This window comes from Strigops habroptila, chromosome 1, assembly GCF_004027225.2.
Source record: "Strigops habroptila isolate Jane chromosome 1, bStrHab1.2.pri, whole genome shotgun sequence".
In the NCBI taxonomy this organism is placed as follows: Eukaryota; Metazoa; Chordata; class Aves; order Psittaciformes; family Psittacidae; genus Strigops; species Strigops habroptila.
The window spans coordinates 131948763-131974916 of record NC_044277.2 but is presented as its reverse complement, the minus strand read 5'-3'; the positions used below and the strand labels follow the sequence as shown (position 1 = coordinate 131974916).

The window sequence follows — 26154 nt, the reverse complement described above, 5'->3', positions numbered from 1 at the left end:
CCTAAATGTGCTATAATCTGTTGTGAAGGAACTGTCCAACAGTTTAAAGAGAACTGGACCATAAATCTAAAATTTCCACGAAGCACATAGATGTTTGTGCTGAACTGATAAAATTCACCTGCAATACTGATAGCTCTTTTTTTCAGTTTGTACGAATATGTTTTATTCCATTTAAAAGCAATTGCCCTCTAATTTGCAATTAATTCAATACTAACGATCACATTATGAGTTTTATTATTCCCCTCACAAAGAACGAGGCTGTGAGAGGGTAATGCCATAACTGATCATGACTTGAATTTTGCATAATCTAGCACTACCTGGTTATGTTAAACTCCAGAGTCTTTTTTTCAGACAGGGTGAGGAGTAGTACTGGAGCAAGCACAACTGGTTTGGGATTTTGTTTGGGTTTTTTTTAGGACACTAGCATCAACAAAGAGTGATCATGAAATGACAGCCTGAAACCAATTTGGCTTTGTAGAAGGACGGACCAGAAACCTCTGCACAAGTCACTAACTACAGAAGATATCTCATTTATTTAATCAGTTAATTTTAAATTAATAACATTTGTTAACTTCTTGCATATGTATGCAGCACATTCAGCATAATTTTACAGAACTTATAACCTTAAAGTGTTGCATTTCATTACTACCAAAATGCAGTTTGACACAAAGTGAGGAGGACAAAAAAGGAAACAAATACCAGTCAGCATTTCTACCATCATAATGTAAAAATTTGGAAATGTAATTAATTGTCTAACAAGCTGTAAAATTAAATGTGAATACAGTGCATTTTTACAGAGAGCCAGAAGGAAGAACCTATATAACGTAAAAACTGTATCTTGTTGCAATTCTATATTTTAAAGGTTACAAATTGAGGATCAACCTTTCAAGAAAAACCTCTATGCCTACCACTTACAATAACCGATAATTTAAACCAACTGGTTCACCTGTATCACTTCAAATCAGCAACTTCATATAAACTTGATATACACACTTAAAAAAACCCAAAAAAGTATAGGAACTGCAAAGTTTCAGATGATAAAATGCAAACTGAGAGTAACAGTTCTAAGACTCCTTAAAAAGCACTTCATACTGGAAGAAGCAAGCAGGAAAAAACAAGCTGCTTTGGAATTCTTGTTTAGCCAGTGATTTCTCAAGCTACTGGGTAAAAACCACGGATTTCAGAATCCTAAACACTAGGTGTATCAATATTTCTATTACAGTCCTGGAAGAATTAAGCCCTAACTCTGCAGATGATTTAACTCATATGTTGGGGTAATTAGTCTAAGGAACAGGCTAAGCTCTGAAATTAGCATTACCTGATACAAGGGAACCTCCACACTAACAGGAATACCAGATTTTTCCTAGAGCCACAAACAGCGACTGAATTCTGCCCAAACTCAGTAATAAAAAAATGACAAGACAAAGCAGTTACACAAAAAAGGTAACTTAGCATCAGTTTAGCCACTGCAGTGTTCAACTGTAATTGTTTTACAGTGACATACTTTGATTCACAATGTAAATGTTTTGTAAACTATGTGAGGACAAATAGTTAATAGTAATGATTTGTGAAACAGTATCGAAAGAACATCGAGCACAGATCAAATTCCTTCATTCACTCCTCAGCAGGAGGGTTCCAGGAATACCCATCTTCTTTTAACCTTATAGGAAAACATCGCTGGGCAGGCTTAACTGTCTCACCTAGGACTCTGAAAGTCGAGAGGGCCACAAAGATGATCGGAAGGCTGGAACACCTCTCCTGCGAAGACAGACTGAGAGCTGCACTTGTTCAGCCTGAAGGTGGCTCTGGGAAGATCTTACAGCTGCCTTCCAGTGCCAAAAAGCAGCCTACAAGCAAGCCGGAGAGACTTTTTACAAGGGCATGTTGGGATAGGACAAGAGAGAATGGCTTTAAACTTGAAAGAGGGGAGGTTTAGATTGGATATAGGGAAGTTCTTTACTGTGAGGGTGGTGAGGCGCTGGCACAGGTTGCCCAGAGAAGCTGTGGCTGCCCCATCCCTGGCAGTGTTCAAGGCCAGGTTGGATGGGGCTTGGAGCAACCTGCTCTAGTGGAAGGTGTCTCTGCCCATGGCAGGGGGTTGGAACTAGATCATCTTTAAGGTCCTTTCCAACCCAAACCATTCTGTGATTCTCTGACATTGACAGTAGCATATTACAGGATTTTTTTTTTTAGTCAAAACTCTAGATTAAGGGGAATTCTGAAACAAGCTTGGCCATTGACATATGGAGAGGCACGGCTCAAGACAAACTGTATCAATGCAGTCAAAACACAAAAAGGTGTTTTAGATGAAAACAAGTAAAAAGAGGAATGGCAGCTGGATAAAGAATGAAAAAAATCCAACTTTCTTCCTCCTGAGTTCCCCACCCTTTACTTCTGCCCTTCTGAAGGCATTCTCCAAGCAGCTGATTATAGAACTAATTTTAAAATTCAATCTGAAACAGAAACAAAGCCTTTTGTTTAAAGTCTATGACTTAAGTAACTTCATTAAAATACTCCCCTTTAAAGGCAGAGCTATGTAAGTATTCTTTAAGCTATCACCTAAAGAATAATTCCATCAACACCACTGCTAGTTACCGTTCAGCCTGGTATTAACACTGAAATTAAAGCAAGGCTGATACTGTCAACACAGGTTAGATATTTCCCAGTATACCTGCACAGGCCACTCAGGCTTGTGGACCAACAGCCATACTCAAGCAGTATGTTTGCTATCTGTGGCTTAAACACGTACCCAAAGCACATTCACTTCACAGGCCTTTCCTGACTGAAAACCCCCTATGCCTCAGGCATTATTCACTGAAAAAATACAAAGAACCAAAGCCTGGTATTTGTCTGGTATTGTGACTACAGAGTAGCAACAGGCCAATATTCATTAATCGATCTACCCCCCCAAAAAAAAACCAATTTACAGTTAAATATATTACAAATTGAGAGCTAAACATATCAAAAGTTCAGAAATATCATACCGCTTCAAAAGAGTCACAGCCTATCAGTATAAAGGAAGAATATAAAACTATTTTATTGACCACTGTTCACCAGTATTTACAATAAAGTAAACAATATACAGTCTGATAACATTCAAATTACTACAAAGTTAGTTTTCACCTGGTTTTCTGGAGACCAGGTGATCCCAAATACTAAAAAGAATGATTCTACAGGTTTAAAGGGCTAGGTTTGGGTAAAGGAGATACATGCACATCAATAATATAGAAGACTACAAAACATCTGTGAGTTTGTTTAAACATTCATTATGATTCTTTAATAACTATGGAAGTTTATGAATGTTTTATAAAAGCTTTTACCTAATATGGAGGAAGTAGTAGTATCAAATGCTCTCTTGTGATAAATGAAACAAGTCGCAGAAAGCTTTTATTTACTTGCTGTTGATGCAAAACATACTACTTCAAAAAAATATCAAATTTGATTCCTGTTAGAATGTATGTTTCTCACATTGCTAATAAATCAAATTTCCGGGTTTAATATTCATATATATAAAAAAGCAATGCAACTAATTATTGTGCTTCATCTTCTGGGCATGAATGCCAAGTTAGCCGCTCTTCATAAAAAGCGATTACAATCTGAGGACACTTCACGTTAGCTTCTTTGGCCAGCACCAGATCTGCCTCATCAGAGTCTTTCCTGATGTAGAAGAGAGTGGGATTTAAGAAAATGCATAATCATAATTCAGTAAATGTAGTAGCTTTTGATAGGTCATAGGTCCTGAAAGAATGTCAGTTTTCAGTATTCCTTCAGTATACTAAGAATTTCCATGCTAATGGTAAGGTTTCATAGCTGCATCTTCCTTCCTTTCCCATATTTTTTTGTTTTAAAGGAAAACGCTATTCAACGGGAACCATTTATACAGTTCTCAATTGCAGTATATAATGAAACAAGTAAAACTTTGATAATTTTGTCTTTTGAAGTATAATCACAACTTCAAAGTAAAACTTTTAAAAATCAACAGCATCAGTCTTAAGATAGGGCACCTGCATTCAAATTCTGTTTACTCTTTATGCAAGTAACTTCCTGAACTTCACACTGCTATTCCTGATGCTGTCTTGGGATAATAAAACAAAGTTTCCAGTCTGACATGCTTCAGAGTCCATTTTGAAGCGTGCGTTGCCTTCACAAGTCAGTTTAGTGTGAACATATTTACATCTATGTTTGTTACCTACTATCAATTATGACAAACTAATAAACTGCAACTGAACTAAACAAAACAAAAGCTTTGTATGTTTCTTTCTGTTTCATTTTGCCAATTATCACTACAGAAATTCAAATTGTCACGATCTATATTTTGCAACGCTTCCGAGCTTCACATAAAATTTAGAGAAAATTTGAAAAGACAGAAGGGAGACAGAATCTTCCAAAGCACTAATCTTCAGCAGTCTGGGCACATCACATGACACATAAATTCTCTGGAGACCACTCGGTTCGACTCCATTCAGAAAATTCTGCCCTTCTCAAAGGCTGTGGAAAGCTATCATTATTCTCATCCCACCACCATAGACATCTAACCCCCAGTAAATGTCAATTCAATCTCTTGTATTCTCAACACTGGAAAAACAGCGCTGATTTTATTCTACTTGTTTTACAAGGCAATAAGTCTTTCTGCCAACACTGTAGCTAATGAAGCTGCTCTTGACCTACCCTCCCAACAATACAAACTCCCTCCATCGCTTTCCCCTATTTCCAGCCCAAAATAATAAACCTCTCCTCCATATTGTTTATTCTTCATCTCATCCTCAGCTTCCTCCACTAGCTGCTTTCAATTCCACTTAGTTGCATGCAGAACAGCTTGCACTGCAGCTGGTTAAATGGCTGGCTATCCAGCAGCTGGCTTCCGCTTACGTGAATGCGTAAAGCTGGATCCTTCCCTGCCATTCCCTCAGCAAAACCATTACCAAGATCCAGCTTTTCCACACAAATGCCAATTTTTCCGTATTTTATCAGGATTTACCTTTTGAATTTCTAGTTTCATAAAACTGAACCTACAGAAACCAAAGTTATTTTGAGTTTTGAAGGAAAAAGGATTAAGTACTAACTGATTACAGAAGCCTTGTTTTTCTAAGAATACAAGGATAATAAGCAGACAACCAGCTCCTCTGTCTTACTCCTGAAATGAAGTTGCCTGATTAGCCTAAGTGCAACTGCCTGCCCTCCCTTAATATGGAGAATTGTGGATCTAAGACTTACCATTTCATGAGGAACATAAGCTCTCCACTGCTATCTGTAGCCCCAATTATCCGCTCAGGATCAAGACCCCTTGCAAATCCTCTTGGTTTATCAACCTATTGAGTAAATTAGAACATCAGTATCTAGTTTAAGATGAAATTCTGTTTGGGCATTAGTGCTAAATACACACATTCTTTTATATACATATATGTGTGTGTGTATCAGTACAAAAAAAATATAGCCTTACATAATTATAAAAGCTATAATTACATATTATTATCTGAAGATTACATCAGTTTTATTTTTTCATGACTGATCTTCAGGTCAAGTCATCTAGATGAAGAGTAATAACGAAGGACTTTACAGCAATGTATCTAGCATTTATTTCTGAAAACTTAATAGATGAAACAAGTGATCTAAAACTGTTGTAGTAGATTAAAAAAACAAGCATGGCCTGTAAAAGCAACAAAAGGGACAAAGCAGAAACGCACTCCTGGAAGAGAGAAAAACACATCCTTTTCAGCAAAACAACAGGCTTGTGATGGCTTAAGCCAACTGTGAAACTGCACCCTTGGGGAATATCTCAATTGTTCTTGGCTCACTGAGATCACATCAGTGGCAAGAAATATCATGACTATTTCCTGTATTAGTTCCTCTAGGTTCACAATATCCTTTTTGAGACAGTGACCACTACTGTACCAGATAAAGCCACGCAACTGACTTTAAACAGAAGCTAAAATATTCTTTGTTATTATTAATGAACTATTCCTTCTGATGCCTTCAAACCTTTTTGACAGAAACCACACATCCAACAGCTGTCTTCAGTAAACCACTGACATTGCCAACCAGTTTTGTTTCAAATTGCTAGTTTAGAGAGAAAAAAATGAACTATTGAACACATTATTGTATGTGCATTGTTTTGTACTTGCCAGCACTAAATTTGTCATGCTGCTTGTTCACTTCAATTGTAGGATAAACCCAGACCATTAAGAAAAGGTAGGCTTTCTTCACTTACCCCTTCTACTCCCTCTTACCATGTCTGGTCCTAATCTAAGCAACTGCCTGGTCTTCACATTTTGCTATCTTGCCACTCTCCTGTTCAAAATCATATGCAAAATATGAAAGCAAAACCAGAACTTAATCTTTGTTCCATTTATGAACCTTTTGCCCTAATACAAATGACCACTTAATATCATTCACTAATAACTTCTTAACCAGTCTTATTTTCAAGTATTCAGGAAGCATCATGGGACAATGCAAACACTTTTAGTGATTGTGTCAATCAGTCATCTTTTACCCACCTTTTGGACAGTCTCATTAACCACCATGAATGATTACTCTTTTCAAACCACAGTTCCAGATGTCGTGCGATTTTTACAGTTTTAAACCCACGTATGGTCTCATTCTTAAAGTCATAACAGGATTTTTTGGGGGGTGGTGATGGAGAGGTGGGGAAGAGACACAGGAAAAACAAAGCACATGAACATATACTTACAGCGTCACGCTTTTTCTTTGATTTACTATCATCAGATTCGCTATCTGACAAAGATTTTCTTTTGGCACCATCTGTTTTTTCTTTACCAGCTTTCTGAGAATTCAGAAAAGCTTCGATTAGCTCTGGACAATCTAAGTTTTCTTCAGGTTCCCATGTGTTGTCAGCACTGAAACATACACACATTTATGTAAAACTATGGAAAGAAATAAAACTTAAAACTAGCCACATGGCTCACCCTAAGCAAGTTTTTTTTTTCTCTTTATGTAAGGCAAGTTTTTTAAACTTAAGGATGCTTATCTTGCCATCTTTAGCAACCTTCATGTACTAAATTTGATGAAAGAAAGATGTATGCTCTGCTATTGTTGAAAAATTATGTTCTTAAACTCGAGATACAGAACAAGCAGGTCTCTTAGCTCCTATAATCTGGTGGGATTGTAGGACTTAAAACAAGCAATCCCCACCCTACCAAAACTTACCCGTCCATTTAAACTGACTCCTTTCCTTGGTTCCTCTAAAGACTGTCCATGCGAACAAGCTACATGATATGAGCACTAGGACTTAGGGAGAACAGAACATACACGACACTCACCACAAACAGTGTATGTATGTCTAAGTTTCTACATATGAAGAATACACTAAAAAGCCATCCCCGAGCACTGATGTCGACTGTACCCAGAACTATCTTCCTCCTTCAGCCGACCACAGGAGGGAACAAAGGTTCCATGTCCAGAGCTGGGCACTGCAAATGTTCCAGTGAGCATGCATTTTGTTAACTAAAATATTAAGAAGTACGTGAATGTTCCCTACAACAACCTCCTTAGAAGTCCTCACACACAAATACTGCCACAGCGCTACTGCACAAGCAGGATGCCTACAAATTATTTTCAGTTATTAACTGTATTTTTTAAATCTGACCCTCAAATACTAAACACATTGTGCTTTGCATTTCTGCTCCTATCACTACACAAATTTCAGGTGCTAGAAGGCAGGACGTTGCAATGCAATCACTTTGGGAGGTGTACAACAATAATACAATTGCATATAACTACTTGTGTTCAAATGATAGGTGCATCACCTTTTTTTCAGCTAGTAAAGTAGTCTGCCAGAAAGTGTCATGGGAGAGAAGGAGGAGGCACAGCTATGTGCCTTCTTTAACAATCAAATTTCTAAGTCCACTGTAAGGCTTTCCTGTGCTTTCATAAGCCCTGGGAAAGAGACTCAAATGATATCTTTTGGGCATGCCTAATGAAGGCAACTATGTCACACAATTCCTTATGCAAATTCATCTAATTTGAGAGCAGTTCAGAAAAACGAATAAGAAACTGTCTGCTTCAAATTCATCACTTCAGAGCTGACTATAGCCTAAATCCCTGCAAATTTTCTTACTTGGAAGTAACATTTGTTCTACTACATATATAACAACTGTCAAGTCTAGCTTGGCTGCCCCACTTGAACATGCATTTATGGACATCCTTCCCTTGTTCTTTAAAATGAATCCCCACCATCCAATCCCCTCTTTGTGTAGTTATTTCAAACAAATGGTTAATATTTAGCATTCTATCAGAGAAAAATAATAGGTAATGCCTTACTCTGTAAATCCTTTCCACTTCAAGTAGTATTCCACCTTTCCATTTACAACACGTCTGTCCAGGACTTTTTCCACAACAAATTCTTCAGGCTCTGCCTCTTCAACTTTTTTACCTTTGCCATTCTGTTTCTTTCCCATTTTGTGCTACAAAAGAAATTCAGAATGACGTTATTCTTTCTTTTGCTTTACACAGTTACTTCACCGGCCAAATCCAACTTTGCTCACTAAACAGCCAAGAATCATGTACTTATTCACACTAAAGCCAGAAGCTCAGACTCCTTTTACGTTAGTGCATGTGGTCAGGTAACCTGAGCAAGACACATTAATGTTTTGGGTTTTTTTCAGTTGCTTAATGAGATACCCAACACCAGTTTTATAAAGGTGAAATATTTTTGTCCATACACAGTGCCTCCACTCCCCTTATAAATTTAATTCTCAGTGCTATATGCTCAAAAATTTATAAAGCTTCTAAAAGTTAACTCTATGCCTGTGAAAAGGCAGAGGGGCAAGAAATAGCATAAGACAGAAGTAAAGAAAAGTAGTAAGGGAACTGTGAAAACGCATAAAACAGAAAAGGGATGGTACTCAAAAAAGGTGGTTACCACCATTAAAAAAAACCAAATAATTTTTTAAAACAGGAAAAGCTGATGGGAGCAAAGTTTATGATGTATCACTACAATAAGCAAAATACTCAACAATAACCCGTAACTCTTGAACAGGATGCATGCTAGGAGCATTCCATTACTGCAGTCCCTTCTCATTCTCAGCCACGCACCGATGTAACTTACATTCAAACAGATGTCACAAAGGTGCAAAAATTTAAGACACCTACACTTAAGTACAGCACTTAACATGTAAATGAAATTTTGCTAACTTAAATGACTTTAAAAGTGTTTTAAGTTTACATTTGATACTTCAAAAAATATTCTTTAAGTTCTTAAAATAAATATTACATCCACATCATCCTCAAGGCATTCCCAGTTTAATAAGGCACAATTAAATAGTAATAGAAGGACACATTTCAGAATTTCCTTGTTTGCAATCTTAAAGAGTTTGGAACAAGCCTATCATGTTGTTGTATCACATTTCTGGAGCACTAGCAGACCAAAAGCAATTTGCTTGCCATTTTGGACTGTAGCTTATGAAGAAATTGTTAAAGTGGCAGCCATAAACTAATGGGAGCAGTATTAAGCTCCTAAAGCGTATACTTGTGCAGCACCCCAAATCAAAGTGGACAGAACTAATTCCTCACTAATACACTTTGTATAGAACAGAAAACAGACAAGCAAAAAAAAAAATAGAATCAGAGAGCACCTCTATTTGCATGATGGCCTTTCTCTAATCCTCTCTAGAGTGAAAGTGGGTTAGTTTGAGAATACTGCAAAGCAATTTTGAAACTCAGGTTTTTATACTCTGTATAATTTTGTCTTGATGCGATGAAAGGTAAAAACAAAAAATAAATATGTACATTAGAGACAAAAACCTGTTCTTTTTTATAAACTGAATATTTAAGGCTGATTCTTTCTTTCCAAAGCCATGTCTTTGTGCCCCTTATTTTTCATAACTAACTTCCATCCCCCCTCCCCAGAACAGCTTCATTCTGGTTAGCATAAATTGAAGGCGTAAACAACAAAGAAGAGGAAAAGTTTCAAGTTTCTCTTTCAAACAGCAAGTTTCTGTATATGATTATATCTCATGCAACATTTGTTTTGATTTGAAGCATAGAAGAGAGATTATCTAAAACAGAGCACATATTTCCAATTAGATTTTAACTGCCTGCATATCCCAGGTGTATTTTGACCACAGCATTCATGTCTGAAAAGTGTCAACTTAAGCACATTGGCTTTTTTTGCCTCCACAGGAAAAAGAATGTAAGACTGAAATTGAAGGAAAATTAAAACATGGAGATGTCCAACGCTTCTGTGAAGGCAGCTTCTTTCCAGAAATGGAAGTGTGAAAAAGAGAAACGGATAGAAATGAAGAAAACACATGAACAAAAGAAGAAGCAGAGAGAAAAATAAAGAAAAACCAAACAAGACAGACTCACTATACCATAGTAATAACATTATAATTACTGGTGATGAGGCAAGCAGGCTACAAGTGGGGAATATCTCCATCTGTGTTCTCCGTTGCACTAAAATTCTTTGATTCAATGGAAGATTGTTTTCTGGTACGCTTTTCGGCTTCACTAATTCTTGTCACTTAAAGATAAATGTTTTGGATTTCTGTATCAAAGCAACATTATTTTTTTTTTTTTTTTTTACTTTCTGAGACTTAAGTATCTAGAGAGTCTTCCACAGAAGAAAATGCATGTCATGGGGATCTTTATTTTTTTCTTGAAGTGCAGTAAGAAATAACAAAATTGAGAGTATGTTGCTTTTTGTTTTAAATATTAAGAGATTCAATTAGCTCTTGTGTACATCAGCACTGTTTTCCGAACTCTTGAGCCTTTCCAACCTATTAAAGTAATACTTGATTGCAGAGCCTGCAGAAATACTGAACATTTGTTAAAAACCTGTACATTCTGAGATTACACAAGCCAATGTAAATCTCACTGATAATGACTGAAGTGTCCACTAGACCCCTGAAGCTTCCCTCTCTAGGGTCACATGTTGTAAGCTGCAAGTTGGGCATTTGACCACTGAATGATCCTCTGTGGCCCATTTCCCTTCCTGCATTCCAAAGTCACGTATGACGGTTGCAGGTCTGTGGCTAATCACTCTTTCTCTAAGGGGCACGATTATAACATTGATGTGACACTGTGGTGAAGGGTTTTAACACACAGAAGGTTACAAAATAGGAATTACAGTTCCAGAGCTATGCTATCCCCTAATACATTTAGGTTTTGCATGCAAATACATAATGAAGCAAAATTAGTTACAGTTCCCATGGGAACCATAACTGCCTTTCCTGACCTGTGCAGCAAAATTTTTCTGTAAACATCAAAAGATTAAAAATACTGCATTCACAGACTCTTTCCTTTCCCTGAGGCACCCCCTCCCCAAGCTGGCTGACTCCTTCTCTTCCTCAAATTAGGGAGAACTGGGCAATCAACCACTAACAGGAAGTTCAGACATTGACCGTGGTGAAATCTTTTAAAATAGTTTCTTATCGTGCAGTATAAAGGAAGCACTCCATTGCACTTTTAAGCCAGGAGTTAATACAAGTCTTTAATGTATCTCTATTTGGGTCAACCAGTAACCATTTCAGCAAACTTAAGAACAGGCCTTTTGAGAGCACTACGAATCAGTTGTTCTGCTATCCAAATTTTGAATTGTACATGTGTATTTGAGCTTACTTCCCCACCTCAACCTCAGATGCATCTCACACTACACTTTTTCAGTTCTGTCTCTCACAAAACTATATCATTATCAGCTGAATGGCAACCAGCAACCAACTGCCCTTAGAAGTCCGTATTTTAATGCCAAGCAAAGCTTTACAGGACTTGAGATCCATGAATGCATCATTAAAACGGTCCAGGAGGGGTTGACATCTGATAATCTCTGCTCCTATGAAATTCAAAGAAACTGTTATTTGTTAAAAATCATTTCAAAAGGCATCTTAACTACGCCACATCATTTCCCAATAATGTTATTTTTCATCTGTAGAGACTGCCTTCTTCAGGCAATTAATTTTCCCCAACTACACTGGGAGAAATTAAATGAATACATGACTTGGATATTATTTTTTACAAATATGATGAATTACATGGTGTGCTGAAAGGAATCGAAAAGAAAAAAAAAAAATCCTTGGTGTTTTCTATTGTAGAACAGATGAAACAGTGCAGTCCTTTAATATTTTTTCCCAAGAAGTCTCTTTAGAAATGGCAGATTTATTAAAGCCAAAGACAATGTCCTTTCTAATAGCCTTACTTTCTGGATCTGAAATTTTGGTCAGAATAATGCTGGGGAGGGGAGATGTGGATGTATCTTTTAAATGGAGATGCCAAGTTATAAGTCTGAAGAAAAATATGTTGATTAAATCCTTACATACTTTAGGTGTGCATGAACTTACCAATGTAGTTTTATTGGAGGCCATTTTTATTGCAGACTTGCAGAGCTTTTACTAGAAAAATGCATGACAATTAAAAGGAAGTTTACATTACTCAAAGAAAGGCATCCCAATACAAGCATGGTCCTTGTTCCAACCCCCATGTAATCACTGCATATAACATTTCTAATAAGGATTAAATCCAGAACAAAAAGTAGGTTACTACTTCGTCTGGCATAACCCAGTAATGCACCATTATGGTAGCCAGGATAAATGATATGACAAAGTGGTATATACGGTTGAAAAAAGGATTTTTCCCCAAGGCCTTCTAAGGCACAGAGATGTTTCAAGGGAAAAGGGGGAGGACCATCAGGGATGCTTATTTCCTTAAACCCAATAAAATAGGAGTTCAGATTCTAGCATTTAATTGAGATATACCTAGGTATACTAGGTATATTTCTGGTGGGGAGCAGCTACATATCTGTGGTGTAATAATGAGTCACCCATTACTCTTACATAGTAGTAAATTCTTACAAACAGAAAATATTTATCTTAATGCAACTGTAACGTTGCCTTCTGATTCTCAAGCTTGCAAGAATTAAGGTCCTAGAGCAATATTAACTCAGCTAAGCTGTACATACTACATATTCAACCTACACGAATGATGTTGAACAGAATCCATCCCCTTTTCCATGTCATTTCTCATACTGGCCACCTCCTTAGGCATGTATTGTCCCCGCCCCACTGCAAACTATAGAACTGTTAGAATTCCCCATATGCCTGGGTAAGGCAAAAGAGAGAGTCCTTCAAGGCCAGGAAACCTCCCGGATTCAGCAATCCTCCCCCAATTCTCCCCTGACACGGGAGGTGGATTTTGGCAGCCCCATAGGCTGGGGGGGGTAGGTGAGGGGGGTGAAGGGCAGGGGCAAAGGCCCCAGTGCAGAGGGGCTTGGTTTGTCCCCGTTCGAAGGCAGGAAACAGGGGGAAAGAAACAACAATAGTAATAATAACAACACCCCCCCCCAACCCCCCCCCCCGCGCCATCCCCACCACAAGACGGAGGCAGCCCTGCGGAGGGAGGAGGCCTGCCGCGGGAGGCCGCGCCTCGGGCGTGTGGCGGGCGCACGTGAGGCCGGCGGGGACGCCGCGGGCGCGCTAAAGGGGCTGCCCCGGGCGGCGCGGGGCCGACCCGCCGCCACACGGCGAGGGCCGGGGGAAGAGGCCCGCCGCTCCCGCCCCGGGCAGCCGCGCCCCCGCCGCCAGGGCCCCCTTCCACACCGCCTCCCCCACCCCGCCACGTTTCCCCCGGGCCCGGCACACGCCGGAGCGGGGGCCGCCCGGCCGCGGGGGCCGCCCCTCGGCAGTGGCGGGCTGGCTTTGTCTCCCGAGCGTGTCCGCCGCCGCGCGGGTGCCGCTGCCCCCGCCCCCCGGCGCAACCCTCCTTCCCGCGGCAAAGCCCGCTATCCCCGGGGCCCTCCCTCCCTTCCTTCCCTCCGGTGCGGGCCAGCAACCGCCGGGGCCACGGCTGCCCCCCCGGCAGCCCTGCTCCGCCCGTTACCCCCCGCCGCCAAGGAAGCGGCAGTGTACTGACGGGGTGGGGGGGGGAAGGCGGGCGGGCTGTGCCCGCATCGATCCGCGGCGGCCCGCAGGCGAGGCCTTGGGGCGCAGAAGGAACGGGAGTCGGGGGTGAGGGGGAGAAGAGGGGGGGATTAAGAGGCGGCTGCAGCGAGAGAAAGAGGGAGAGAGAGAAGGATACAGACTTCAATGGTGCCCAGCCGCTCGGGTCTGGCGTCTCCTCCTCGCTCTCGCCCTGCGCGCACTGAGCAGCGGCGGCAACAGCGACATCTGAGGGGGGTTGAGGCGGGGGGTGGGGGGAGGGAGGGAGGGAGGGAGGGAAGGAAGGAGGGAAGGAGGGGGTGGGGAGTGGCGGGGCGGCGGCGCGGCACGGCGCAGGGCGGGCGCGGCGGGTGGCGGGGCTGGGCTGGCCGAGCACTGCGCGCCGGCGGCTGACGGGGCAGAGCGCACGACGCCGCCTACGCGCGAGCTGCAACCTCCTACCGTCGTCGCCGCCAGCACAGGAGGGGGGCCAAGACGTCTCTCCAACGGGGGGCTAGCGCAGGACCGCGTCAGGCGTCCAAAAGAAGGAAGATGCCTCGCGGCGACAGAGAAAGCGACTGGGTGAGGAGGCGGCGGGCGGGGGAACGGGCCCGCGGCGACCGGTAACTGCAGCCGCCATGATGGCCGCCACCATGAGGGCGAGTTGGGCCGGAGCGGGCGCCGCCCGCTGCGGAGCGAGGCCTTCAATCGGGGCGGGAGGGTGGCCCCGGCGAGCCCCGGGAGCGGGGAGGGCGGGCAGGGAGCGCTAAGGTGGGTTTGAAGCTGGTTCAGGCGTAGATGAGGGGGGCGTTTGGAGCGCGGCCATTTCCCGCGTTGCGGCGGGGAGGCCTAGGCGTTAGCGAGGGGCAGGGAGGTGGGCTCGGAAAGCACTGCGGGTGGGAGAAAGCTCGAAAAGCCCTTCGTTTGTGGGGAAGGGGGTGGGCTGGGGAGGTCTCGTTCGGGTGCGGAGGATCCGTGCTGGCTTTCCCCGGGAGCTGAGGGGGGAGGGGGAAGAAGAGGGGGCGGGAAGAAAGGAGCCGCTCCAGCGCCATTTCCCTGGTGCGCGGGGCGGCAGCACTCACCCTTTGTCGCGGTGCGTGCGGGGCCGCCGGAGAGAGAAAAAGGGAGGGAAGACAGGGGAGGGAGAAAGGAAGGAAGAACGGAGTGCCGAAGCGGGCGGCACGCTCGGCGTCGGCGCTGCGGGTAGAGCGGAGCAGGCTGCGGCGAAGTCCGCTGGCTCCCGAGCCCCCGCGGTGTGTCTGGAAATCTGAGTAGTTATCACTTCCTCCTGCCCGGGCGGAGGGGGAAGGGGCCAGGCCGCCAGCCACCGGGGAAGATCACTGGGGTGCGCTCCGCTCTGCTCCCGCCTGATCCCTGCCAGTACCACAGGTGGCCAAGGGAAGGGCAGCGGGGAAGGGGGGGCAATACGAGGCCGTCTTCGGCTAATTATAACCCCTCGCTTCGAGGTTTGAGCTTTCGGGTCTGTTCGGCAATTTCCGGAAAAGAAAAAAAAAAAAAAAAAAGCGACACGGTGCAAGTCGCGATCGGGGCCGCTTCTGCACGTATTGTGAGTCTCTTCCGGTGTCGGAAATTGCCGAACGTGCTGGAGAGCCGAGGGCTTGCTGCGTCTTGGTCTCCGGAAATTGCCGAGCAGGCTCCGACCGCCATTCTGTCTGCTTCGGCAAGTTCCGGAAATTGCCGAAGGGAGTCGAGTGAGCTTCCATCGCCGTTTCGGCTTTTTCCGGCGGCTGTCGAAACGGATAAGCTCGACGACGACGGCTCCTTCGGCTCATTTCGGAGACAGCCATTACTAGCGGAGTTGATGAGTTTTTATTACGTGATAAAAACACGTAGGGGCGTTACACAGAACTGCTGCCCCTCTGGAGATATTTAAGCTCCAGATTCAGGCTTTTTATTTTTTTTTTTTTTATTTTTTTAAACTCAAACCTCGAAAGCGAGCCTTGCTTGGAGAAGGAGGGCGCTAGCACTACGTGGAGCTGAATTTCAAATTACGTAACAGTCAGGGCAGCCATTACTGACCGGTTGTACGGTACTCTCAAGCAGGAATACATAAACCATGAAGAATGTGGTACGTAAAGAGGGGTGAAATCCAGAGTTTGCTTTTAAGAAGGGTGGCACGCTTGGTTATGCTTTCGGAGTGAATTTTTTCTGGGCCTGAGTGTTAGGAGCGGAATAAGCCCTTCTCAGCGCAAGTTGGGCTGTCGCTGCCGGTCGGTGCGCCGCGGGTAGCGGGCTGCATGACTTTCTGCAGAGGTAGCGTTAAGCGGGGAGGAAGGTTCTAGAAGCGGCGGTTGGGGCTAGTGCGCAGCCGAGAGAGGTGGCGGTAGCCGCGGGGGCGAGTTCTTAAACCGCTTAACGTACCCGTTAGCTGAGTTGCCGTTAAGGTGCCGCTGAGGGAGAGGGGCGCAGCGCTATGGAGGTCAGTCAGTGCGCGATCCCGGGGGGGGTCGCCTATGCCCTACGAGGAGCTGGCCGGCCGGGGTGGCGCTGCGAGTAATGGCGGTGGCGAGGGGGAGGGGTAAAATGGCGGCGCCGAGACTTGCCGGTGCGTGCGGCTGTGGGGACGGCTCCGGCGGCGGGAAAGGGAGTGAGGCGAGGTGGGGCGGGCCAGGCAGCTGCGGTCGTGTCCGATCAGCGGGGCGAAAAGAGCCCGTTTCCTGGTTCTCTGTGTGTTAGATGCGCGCTAGAAGCGGTTTGTAGCGCTTGGTTGCCCTTTACCTTGGGGTCCCGGGTGGCTTTTTTGTTTTGCTTTGGGGTGGGTTTGTTTGTTTGTGGGTGGTTTTTTGTTTGTTTTTTATCATCTGGGTTCGGTCCTCCCAAAAGTTGTTTCCTTCCCGCCGGATCGCTGTCCCTGGAGGCGAAGGCTGCTTCTGGGCGCCATTTTCCCCTCCTAGCTGCGGGGCCCTGTTCTCCTGGTCTCCGCCACATGGCGGAGCCGGCACGGTCACCGCTTCACTCCTGATAACGGCGGGCGGGGGAAGGGAGAGCACCAGGACGCTACATCGCAAAGCGCTGCCTAACGAATTGGGGCTGACGGGGCGCTTAGAGCGGGAGGAGCAGTGTCTTTCCAGTTTGGGACCAGTAAACCCAGCTTCACTTTGGCAGGTCTAGCCGTAGTAATTCAGACATCCCACTCGCTTGTCTCTTTTAACCGTTTATGTTACTCGGGTCCTTAAATCTGCAGAAGTCTGTAGTCAGCTTCGAGTATTTGTGCACACATCATTACTATATGAGACACGTTTTCTTACTCTGATGATGAATTTTCCAGCAAAGGCTACACACTGTTCAGCCCTTTCAAGTGTTGCTTTAAGCCTGTGAAAGAAGGCTTAAAATAAGCACTAATGAAGACCCTACAGAGTTCATAAAGATTTCCTCTTGCGCTCTGTTCCTGCCACAGAGTGTACTATGCAAATCTTGAAAGAGGCTTTTTTACAGCTTTTATGCTGTGGGCTTTGGCGGGATGGGATTGTTTTTACCAAATGAGGATTTTCAATAGAATTCTAAGGGGGACTGGAGTGATAATATTTTCTATCGTGCATTTTACAGCTTCAGCATATACTTCAGATGGCCAGAGCTCTCTGGACCCTGTGGGAAGTTAATGGTTAGATTAACCAGAGCTTCTTTAAAACTGACACGCTTAAGATAGATAGTCTCTCTGCATCCAGAGGCTGTGTGTGTATCAGTGGAACAACATGTTTATGATATTGTCACACAGTGGGTTTAGCTGAAGAACTGGTAGTGTGAATGTGGTTATTGCCCTGTCCTGTCTTGTGTGATGCCTTGATGTTTTTCTGGGTAGGGCATGTACTGCATGACACTTAATACATGGTAGATTACAGTTACTAGCAATTTGTATGTCTAAAGTGTGTTATTATCCTGTTTAATGTTTATTAGTAATGTGTGGTATATGTTTGTCCTTTTAAAAACAAATGTAGTTGTTTCAGTCAATAGATGCCATTCTTTCCTTGAGTTTCATTTACATGTTTATAACTGTTTTCAAAGGTAAACCTAATGCTTAACTGGAAAAATCCTGCCTGCTTACTTATTTGCTGGATTTGAAAAATGTATAAGAATATAAACATGCATTATTAGATGCACAACAATTAATTATATAGGGAAAAGTGTCTTTTGTGGGCATATGTAGCAGGTAGTCCCTAATAATTTTCAAGCAGCAGATATGAGATAATTTAAAGGGAGGATTTTTTTTGGCAGTATAATTGCTTAAAATTGTTTTACTGCTGGCCTACTCAAACTGTAAATGATAGTATGACTTGTAGCATATGACTTTCTAGTCCAAGTCTGGCATGCAGCATCCTTTACTTCTTGTAAGAGATGAGGTGAAGGAAACTTGACATAACATGGGTTTGCTCCTTTTAAACTCTCATGTCTAATTTTGCCTGGATGTATGGGGTGGGGGACAACAGTACTAGCTTCCTCTGTGCTGCTTTACTACATCCGACAGCAGATTCCAAGTGTTTTAAAAAGATGTTTAAACTGATCATTCTCAAATACAGTATTTACTTTGGGTGGGGAAAAAGTTCTATTTTTTTAATAATTGACTTCCGTGTCAGACTGCAGCATCTGAAGGTGGTAATAGGGTGATGTGTTTGAACAAAACCTGGTTCAGTATTACCTGCAGTAATTGTCTTCGTGTTACGTGCATCTAGATCCAGGCCTGCCCTGGACAACCTCAGAAAACATTCTGGTCCATGCGCAGATTGGCTTAATACTTTTTGAAGCATTTGTGCACTGAACTATTTTGCTTGTTTTCCAAATTTCATGGTTTGTTATGGGTTGTCCACTTTCCTTTTTACATTTATCTTAATCTTCAGGTCATGTTGTGTTTGTCAGTTACAGCTAACTATGCTGTGTATAGGTTGTTTGAAAAACAGTCACCACCTTAAAGAAGACATGAAACCAAACCCAAGCAGCTTTTCTTGACTTTTAAAATCAGTTAACAGTATAAAGGTGAAGTAATCATTGCATTTCCATTATCTTGTCCTTAGGACAATTCTTTCAAACAACATTCTGAAATCTTAGATTTTGTGGAAAGGAACACCTCTTAGTGCACTTTTTTTAATTGTGCTGTTTGACATGTGAAATTGAAAAATGTATGTTGTGTGTAGAAAATTGCAATTACAATGCCTACTTAGTATAAAAAGTTAGTATTTTTAACTGGTAGAGGATGGAAGGTTGTCCTTCCTGTGTTGATGTAACACCACATACAAAGTAGTAAATGTAATACCTTATTATTTGTCTTTATATACCTTAATAACAAGGTATTAATATAATAATACCTTATTACTAACATACTTGTCATCACAGCCAGAGTTTCTGCTGAACAAGTGCAGTGATAATATCTCTGAAAGGTAATAGAACAGAGTCTTAATAAAGGCATCATGTGTATTACTGAATATATATGCAGATATGTATTACTCACATCCTGATTTTAAAGGGAATCCACTTAATTTTGATACTGGTACTGTTGAGGGTGTATAGGCTTACCATTGATTCCAGTGGTACAGGATTCCAGGTTAATTTTACAGATGCTCCAGCTTTCATTGGTTTTAACAATTAATGAGAAGATTTTGTATTTTAGAACATCTTTATTTATAATGCCTTGGGTAAATAGCATGAATGGTATTCATGTACAACAATTTGAGCCAGAATGTAGGGGTTTTTTATAAATACCATCTGGAATAGAATTGGATGGGATGAATGAATTCATGTTATCTGTAATGAGAACTTTTGGTTTTGTTTTTATTTTCCTTTTCTTTAAAAAGCATCTCCTAAAGTTCTTCGATAGAAATATTGTGGAAGTCTTCAAGTGTGGCCCCTTGTTCTGATGTTTGGAGGGAGAGATGGAAAGAGTATGTTACTAAAATCTGTATGGTAAAAGTGGACCCATATAATTGAATAAATTGCTTAAGTTCTTGAGTAGTGGTAGAACACTTAAAAGAGCCATGCCTAGTCTTGAAAAATGGCGTAATGAGGGTTTTTGACACAACGTATCTTAGTGCCTTAATTATGCTGGTGCAGAGGGTGTATTGTTAATTACATTAATGTAATCTTCTTTTATGTAGAGGGAAAAGGAGCAGTTCCGCAAACTGTTCATTGGCGGCTTAAGCTTTGAAACAACAGAGGAAAGCTTGAGGAGTTATTACGAGCAATGGGGAAAGCTTACAGACTGTGTGGTAAGTTTGGCATACTAATGTGCAAAGATGATACAGAATGTTTAGAAATCGTAGAAGTGGGGAGTTTGTTTCCTGGGCAGCTTAATGAAAAGATGGAATATGAAATTTCTTAAGTGTACAGTAGATTGATTTGTACAAAATGCAGTCCATTGAAGCTGTGCACAGGCTTTCCTTTGCGAACTCTAGGAAGATTTCCCAGTGTTTCCTGTTAAATCTCTCAGATTATCTCTAACCACTGATTTCAACAGTTTAAAATTAACTTGGGTGTCATTGGTTGAAGTGCATTAGGGAGTGCTTACACCAGAACTATTACATCTGTGTGATTGGTAACCTTTGGCAGAAAGCTGATACTGTAAACAGCCTCAGCAAAGCTGGAAGAGGGTGTCTTTATGTATGATGTTTTCACAGAACCATTTAGTTTGGAAAAAACCCCTTAAGATCCTTGAATCCAACTGTTAACACTGCAAAGTCCACCATTAAACCATGTCCCTAAGGACCATGTCTATATATCTTCTAAATACCTCTAGAGACTGTGACTCTTGCGGAAGTTCCTGCACTGGGTTTGTTTTAGGAACAGTAAATACATACTTCATAAAGTCTGTGGTCTTCAGAAAGCTTGAAAAAATTTTGTGTTTGATTTTTTGAGAAAACAAATATAAATGAACATGACTGATAGAGGAGCATTTCAGACTTACAGGTAGTCGTGGAGGACAATAGTGGTTTGAATTTCAGTGATGCCAACCAGTGCCGTTCATGTACGGCACGTTCAGCATAGCCTGCTACTTTATTATAATTGTTTCGAAATCGAATCGAACATGTAAATGAAGTTTACATGTTTTCTCCAAGTGTTGTTAGTCTTTAAGCTTAACATGAGACAGGTAGAAATTGTTTAAATGTGTTGATTGGTTTTTAGGTTATGAGGGATCCTGCAAGCAAAAGATCAAGGGGGTTTGGTTTTGTAACATTCTCCTCCATGGCTGAAGTAGACGCAGCCATGGCTGCAAGACCTCACACGATTGATGGAAGGGTGGTTGAGCCTAAGAGAGCTGTGGCTAGAGAGGTAAGTGTGGCTTTGAAAGCAGATACTTTTCGTGCTTTGAAGAAGGTGTGTCTGGTGGGACAGCTGTTTGTTGTTTGAAATTGCGTGGGTTTAATTTCTCTAGTTAAAAGGTGTAGTAGGGGCACTATTTCCTGCATTTTAGGTCTGTTAAATGACACTATTGCATAAATGTCTATTATGTAAATTACTAAATTATTCTGCTTGTAGAATCATGTCTGCAAGGGATGCAACTGGGGTCTGAAAGTATTGTTAGCGAAAAAATGTTGAATGCCTGTAATTACACACATTCCAAACTAATTCTTCTCTGAAGTGGTTACTGTTGCTAAACCTCAAATTAATGAACTCCTGTCAATCACTTCTGAGTCTATTCCAACATCTTGGGTATTTCTAAAAGGTATGTAACTAAAGTGACTAAAAGCAGAGAGTGTAGTAGGGAAACTTCTTCTTTCCAGTGGTGGTGTACAGAATCCCCTTAGGACTACTCTGGTTTCAGCCACAGGCGTATTGGTTTTTAAACTTCAGGGTACAAATGAGGTCTGTGCACAGGAATGCAGTGAACCTGTAAACTTTTCAGCCAGGTTACTATGGCACAGAGGTACTTGAGCAAGTGCAGATTCTAGGTTACTTCTGCTTACCGTGTTTTGGGAGCTCTGGGAATGTTTATCAGTTTAAGGTTGGACCCAGGTGTTTAGTACATTTGGACTGATGAGCTGGAATTGAATAAGCTGTCCAAGAGGTCAAGGGAAATGGAAATAGCAACCACTGGTAGCAGCGTTAGCTATACTAGTTTCTGTACCCTGCAGAATGCAGGGTTGGTTAGCATTTGGAAGAGGGTAATTAAAGCAGCATATGTGCATACTGTTTATACACACAAAGCTATTGCGAAGCTTTAGGAATAAGACATACTTAACCTAGTGCATATAGTCTGTGAGTGTGAGGACTTGCTTTGTATTTTGAATAAGGGTTAAAATGCACAGCTGTGGGTTCACTGGGGTTGAAGGACCTTTGCTGTAGATACCAGTGAAATGTGGGTTTCGTTGCTGTTGGGTGAAGGGAGGAGGAAGCTGACAAATCTTTGCTTCAATTATAAAAATTGTGCTCTAGTTTAAGTTATTAAAACCTTGCAGTTCTTTCAGACAGTTGCTTTTGTGTTTTCTCTATATATGTTTAGAGGCTTTTTATTGACTTCCACGCATTTCGTAGCGCTTCCGTCTTACAGCACTTTTCAGTGCTTTTAAGGCTTTGACATAAAGGTGGGAGGAAAAACCTCAAAATCTCCCCATGTTACTTCCTTCTCAGAAGGCCTCCCAAGCAAGGTTGCAGGGGTATGCATTGTAAGGGGGCTACCTCAGTGCTGGGGGGGGAAATCTTAGTTTATCAGTATTCCATTCCTGAAATCCTTGCAAAATAGAGATTTGTGAAATTGCTTTTCTTTGTGGTAATTTAAAACAATTCTAACAGGAATCTGGAAAACCTGGTGCTCATGTTACTGTGAAAAAACTGTTTGTTGGTGGTATTAAAGAGGACACTGAAGAGCACCACCTTCGTGACTACTTTGAGGAATACGGAAAAATTGACACTATTGAAATCATTACTGACAGACAGTCTGGTAAAAAGAGAGGGTTTGGATTTGTTACATTTGATGACCATGATCCAGTTGATAAAATTGTATGTAAGTAAGCTTCATTTCACTCTTTCATTTGATAGTATTAATCCTTGCAGTCATGGTAATGGTGTAAATCTAAACTTAAACTAAATTAGTAAGTACTGGCTTCTTTGCTTAAAAAATGGTATGGGGTTTTGGGGGGTTTTGTTTGTGATTTTTGGGGGGGGGTGGGGGTTTTTTTGTTTGTTTCTGTGTTTTTTTCCTTTGTTGGTTTGGGGGTTTCTGGTTTTAATTTCCTGGAATACGTGTGGATTAATTTGGAAATAGCTAAATTTTTGGAAGCCCGATATTCTTGTTTGTTGCCAGATCAGTACTTAAATGCTGATAGTATCTATTTGATGTGCTAACAGTGCAGAAATATCACACTATCAACGGCCATAATGCAGAAGTAAGGAAAGCTCTCTCTAGACAGGAAATGCAGGAAGTCCAAAATTCTAGGAGTGGGAGAGGAGGTATGTACAAGTAATGGTTAATGGTTTGTGGTTGGTGTTTGTGCTCACTTTCCATGATCCCACTGCTTACAAATCTTAAAACTCACAGGGAACTTCGGTTTTAGTGATGCACGTGGAGGTGGTGGCAACTTTGGTCCAGGACCTGGCAGCAATTTCAGAGGGGGAGCCGGTAAGACAGGCATGTTTGTAGCAATTTTTTATGTTGTTTTTTCCTTACATATACTGTTTTTCTGGTTCTGAGTAATTTTCTAAGCTACTGTGGTTTAGTTTAAATGATGCTGTAGCAGTTGGAGAAGTTTTGGGAAAAATGACTTGCAAACGTCCTCTGTAATACGTAGATTGATGACGTGGCTATTCAGTAACTTTTCTTTTTTCTTTTTTCTTTTTTTTTTGGTTAAGATTTTATTGAAAGCCAAAATGAAACTTAATAATTCTGTATGTGATTCAGAGATTACAGTTCTGCAGTTCTATGCAGCACTTGCCTGACCTTTACAGTGGAAGGGCCATGTCCGAAGTTAAAACTTGGGTACCTTACAAATGCAGGAGAATGGAAGATGTAAAGCAATGATTGAATGTGTTATTTAACATACATTCTTCTAAATTCAAGTGTGTACGTGTGCTTAATAATCTCTGAGGTCTTGTCCTTAAAGTCATAGGGATTTGAGAATTCAATTAGTTTGCTACAGGTGACTTGAAGTGCCTTTTTTTTTTTTTTCCCTCCAACAGATGGATATGGAAGTGGCCGTGGATTCGGTGATGGATACAATGGATATGGTGGAGGACCTGGAGGTTAGTTTATGGTGCTGGCAGTTATTTTTCTTTCAGAAATATTTTTACATTCAGTTACAATTTATATAAAATCTGTATTAATTGCCAAGGCCATTTTGTTGGCTTTAAGAAGCACACTCAGCTGTTGGCTTATAGAATCATGTTAAGCTTTTATATGGCAAATTGTATGGTTATTTCTTGGACAACCGTACCCTTTTCTTTAGAATAACAGTGTTCCTTAAACTTCCTGGGAAAAGTCAGGATTTTAATTAAGCCTTTTAATTCAAGCTTTTAGGCAGTCTTGACTGGGTTTGGTTGCAATTCAGTTAGGGCAAGATTTGGTATGTGCCTTCAAAAATAGTGTTTGTAGAAATTTCTTTACAGAATTCCTACTCTTTCTTCCCCTGTAGACTTCTAAACAGAAAAATACACTCTGATTCTGCATAATTTGGTGCCCTTCTATACTGAAAAGTTTACTTTAAAGGATTATATTGTCATAGGTGGCAACTTTGGTGGCAGTCCTGGTTATGGAGGAGGAAGAGGAGGATATGGTGGAGGAGGACCTGGATATGGCAACCAGGGTGGGGGCTATGGAGGTGGTTATGACAACTATGGAGGAGGTAACCTACTGGCTTGAAATGACCTAACATATTTTGGTTATAAAATAGTCCAATTCGTTCGAGGTGGGTGGCGGGTGAGTAGGGGGTGTAAATGTTCAAGGAAACTCTTGTTTTCTGAATATTATGAAATTGTGAAAAAGCAGTTCATTGCACGTCCTAGTGACGTGCATGATTTTGTACTTTATTCAAAATTCTGATGATGAGATAACTTTGAGTGCCACGTGTTTTAGCTCACCTAGGTATTTCTACACTTTTGTCTTGATAACACAGGCAATTATGGAAGTGGAAATTATAATGATTTTGGAAACTACAACCAACAACCATCAAACTATGGTCCAATGAAGAGTGGAAATTTTGGTGGAAGCAGGAACATGGGGGGACCATATGGTGGAGGTATTTTATATGTTCTGACCTGCCTTGGCACCAGAGTGGGTGGGCTTTTTAGTCTTTTGGGGAGGTGGAAGGGAAAGTTCAAGGGGTAACTGTTTTGAACTAAAAGAGGGTAGAAGGAAGAAATTCTTTACAGTGAGGGTGGTGAGACATTGGAACAGGTTGCCCAGAGAAGTGGGTGCCCCCGTCCCTGGAAGTGTTTAAGGGAAGTGTTTAAGGTTGACGGGGCATTGAGCAACCTGGTCTAGGGAAGGTGTCCCTGCCCATGGTGGGTGGGGGGGTGGAACTGGATGGTCTTTAAGGTCCCTTCCAACCCAAACCATTCTATGATTCTAAGATTGATACGTGGAAATAGGATAACTTCCACGAGAGATGGAGTGCAGTACTCATTGTAGCAAGCTGGCTACAATTTCTTATCTTGACACTGTATAAGGCTTGTCTTGCAGAAAATTATTAGTACTATTTTTTCTAAAGAGAAATGACAAGATACTAGCTTTTTCCAGAATTCAGTGACATGTTTTCCAGTTTCCAGTCTGTAAAGGTTTTAGCCAAGTTTCATGTTCTTTGCTGTCAGCTCACTTCTAGGAAGTCTAGTTAATGTCTAATAAGCTTTCTGGGATTTTTCCTCCCCCCGCCAGCATCACTTCTTCTGACACCACCTACTTTTGGTGCCTAAATGTTACTTAATATGACGCAAAGCTTGTGGAACAGAAACTGAAACACAAAGCCTATTTTTGTAAGGTGTTAGCATGCAAATAATGTCAGCCCTCACAGGCTCAAGACAATACACTGCATCAAATTACACGTGGCACTGTTGAATGTTCCAAGAGTTCAGGATGTAGTTTTTGTTGCAGTCATTTGAGGCTATTTAGAGGAAGACAGCAAAACATGAAAACCGTTGTTGTATATGCTGCCTCTGGGAAATAAAGCAATGTTAATCTTCATGCAGAACCAAAAGCATTCCTAAATGTAAGAAAGTGTACTGATGTAACTGTCCTGTTTTCTTGTTTTTCTGCAATTGCAGGGAACTATGGTCCCGGGGGCAGTGGAGGAAGTGGTGGATATGGAGGGAGGAGCCGTTACTGAGTTTCTGCAAGCATGCCATGGGTAAGTATGTTTTT

The 26154-nt window shown here is 41.8% G+C and overlaps 2 protein-coding genes across 43 annotated transcripts in view; one reads left to right on the top strand and one right to left on the bottom strand.

Annotated features, from left to right (window-relative positions):
- Positions 1–506: 506 nt before the first annotated feature.
- CBX3 (chromobox 3) lies at positions 507–16370 on the bottom strand. Of its 19 annotated transcripts, none has more exons than XM_030489009.1 (7): positions 16245–16360; positions 14027–14111; positions 12291–12341; positions 8278–8420; positions 6689–6854; positions 5215–5309; positions 507–3657 (listed from the first exon to the last, which is right to left on the bottom strand). In XM_030489009.1, the coding sequence occupies exons 3-7, from the start codon at positions 12312–12314 to the stop codon at positions 3531–3533; spliced, it is 555 nt and encodes a 184-aa protein (XP_030344869.1). In that variant the 5' UTR covers positions 12315–12341; positions 14027–14111; positions 16245–16360; the 3' UTR covers positions 507–3530. The 19 variants fall into 19 exon arrangements, with proteins under 19 accessions (XP_030344869.1, XP_030344867.1, XP_030344828.1 ...); XM_030489007.1 differs by lacking the exons at positions 14027–14111; positions 16245–16360 and adding exons at positions 10352–10477; positions 14945–15114; XM_030488968.1 differs by lacking the exon at positions 16245–16360 and adding an exon at positions 10352–11785 and having other exon boundaries at positions 14027–14108.
- The window catches only part of HNRNPA2B1 (heterogeneous nuclear ribonucleoprotein A2/B1), a 25479-nt gene continuing 13509 nt past the window's right edge, over positions 14185–26154 (top strand). For 11 of the 24 annotated variants that reach the window (XR_003991737.2, XR_003991740.2, XR_003991739.2 and 8 more), the window contains exons 1-10: positions 14185–14444; positions 19967–20077; positions 20991–21137; positions 22599–22809; positions 23154–23255; positions 23344–23433; positions 23982–24044; positions 24524–24643; positions 24914–25036; positions 26058–26140. Coding sequence is in view for 15 of the 24 variants with exons in the window: in XM_030488818.2 (XP_030344678.1) it covers positions 14415–14444; positions 19967–20077; positions 20991–21137; positions 22599–22809; positions 23154–23255; positions 23344–23433; positions 23982–24044; positions 24524–24643; positions 24914–25036; positions 26058–26119 (1059 nt within the window). In the remaining 9 variants the exon portion in view is untranslated. Of the gene's footprint in view, positions 14445–15566; positions 15952–15985; positions 16303–19966; positions 20078–20990; positions 21138–22598; positions 22810–23153; positions 23256–23343; positions 23434–23981; positions 24045–24523; positions 24644–24913; positions 25037–26057; positions 26141–26154 lie in introns of those variants that run through there. The other 13 variants (XR_003991747.2, XM_030488856.2, XM_030488849.2 and 10 more) reach the window with 9 other exon arrangements.

Coding starts and splice junctions, on each gene's coding strand:
- CBX3 (XM_030489008.1), bottom strand. CDS start 10,393: ATGGAGATATTCCCCACTTGTAGCCTGCTTGCCTCATCACCA. Junction 8,421..10,351: donor GCCTGCTTGCCTCATCACCA/GTAATTATAATG, acceptor TTTCTTTTGTAG/CACAAAATGGGAAAGAAACA. Junction 3,658..5,214: donor CTTATGTTCCTCATGAAATG/GTAAGTCTTAGA, acceptor CTTCTACATCAG/GAAAGACTCTGATGAGGCAG.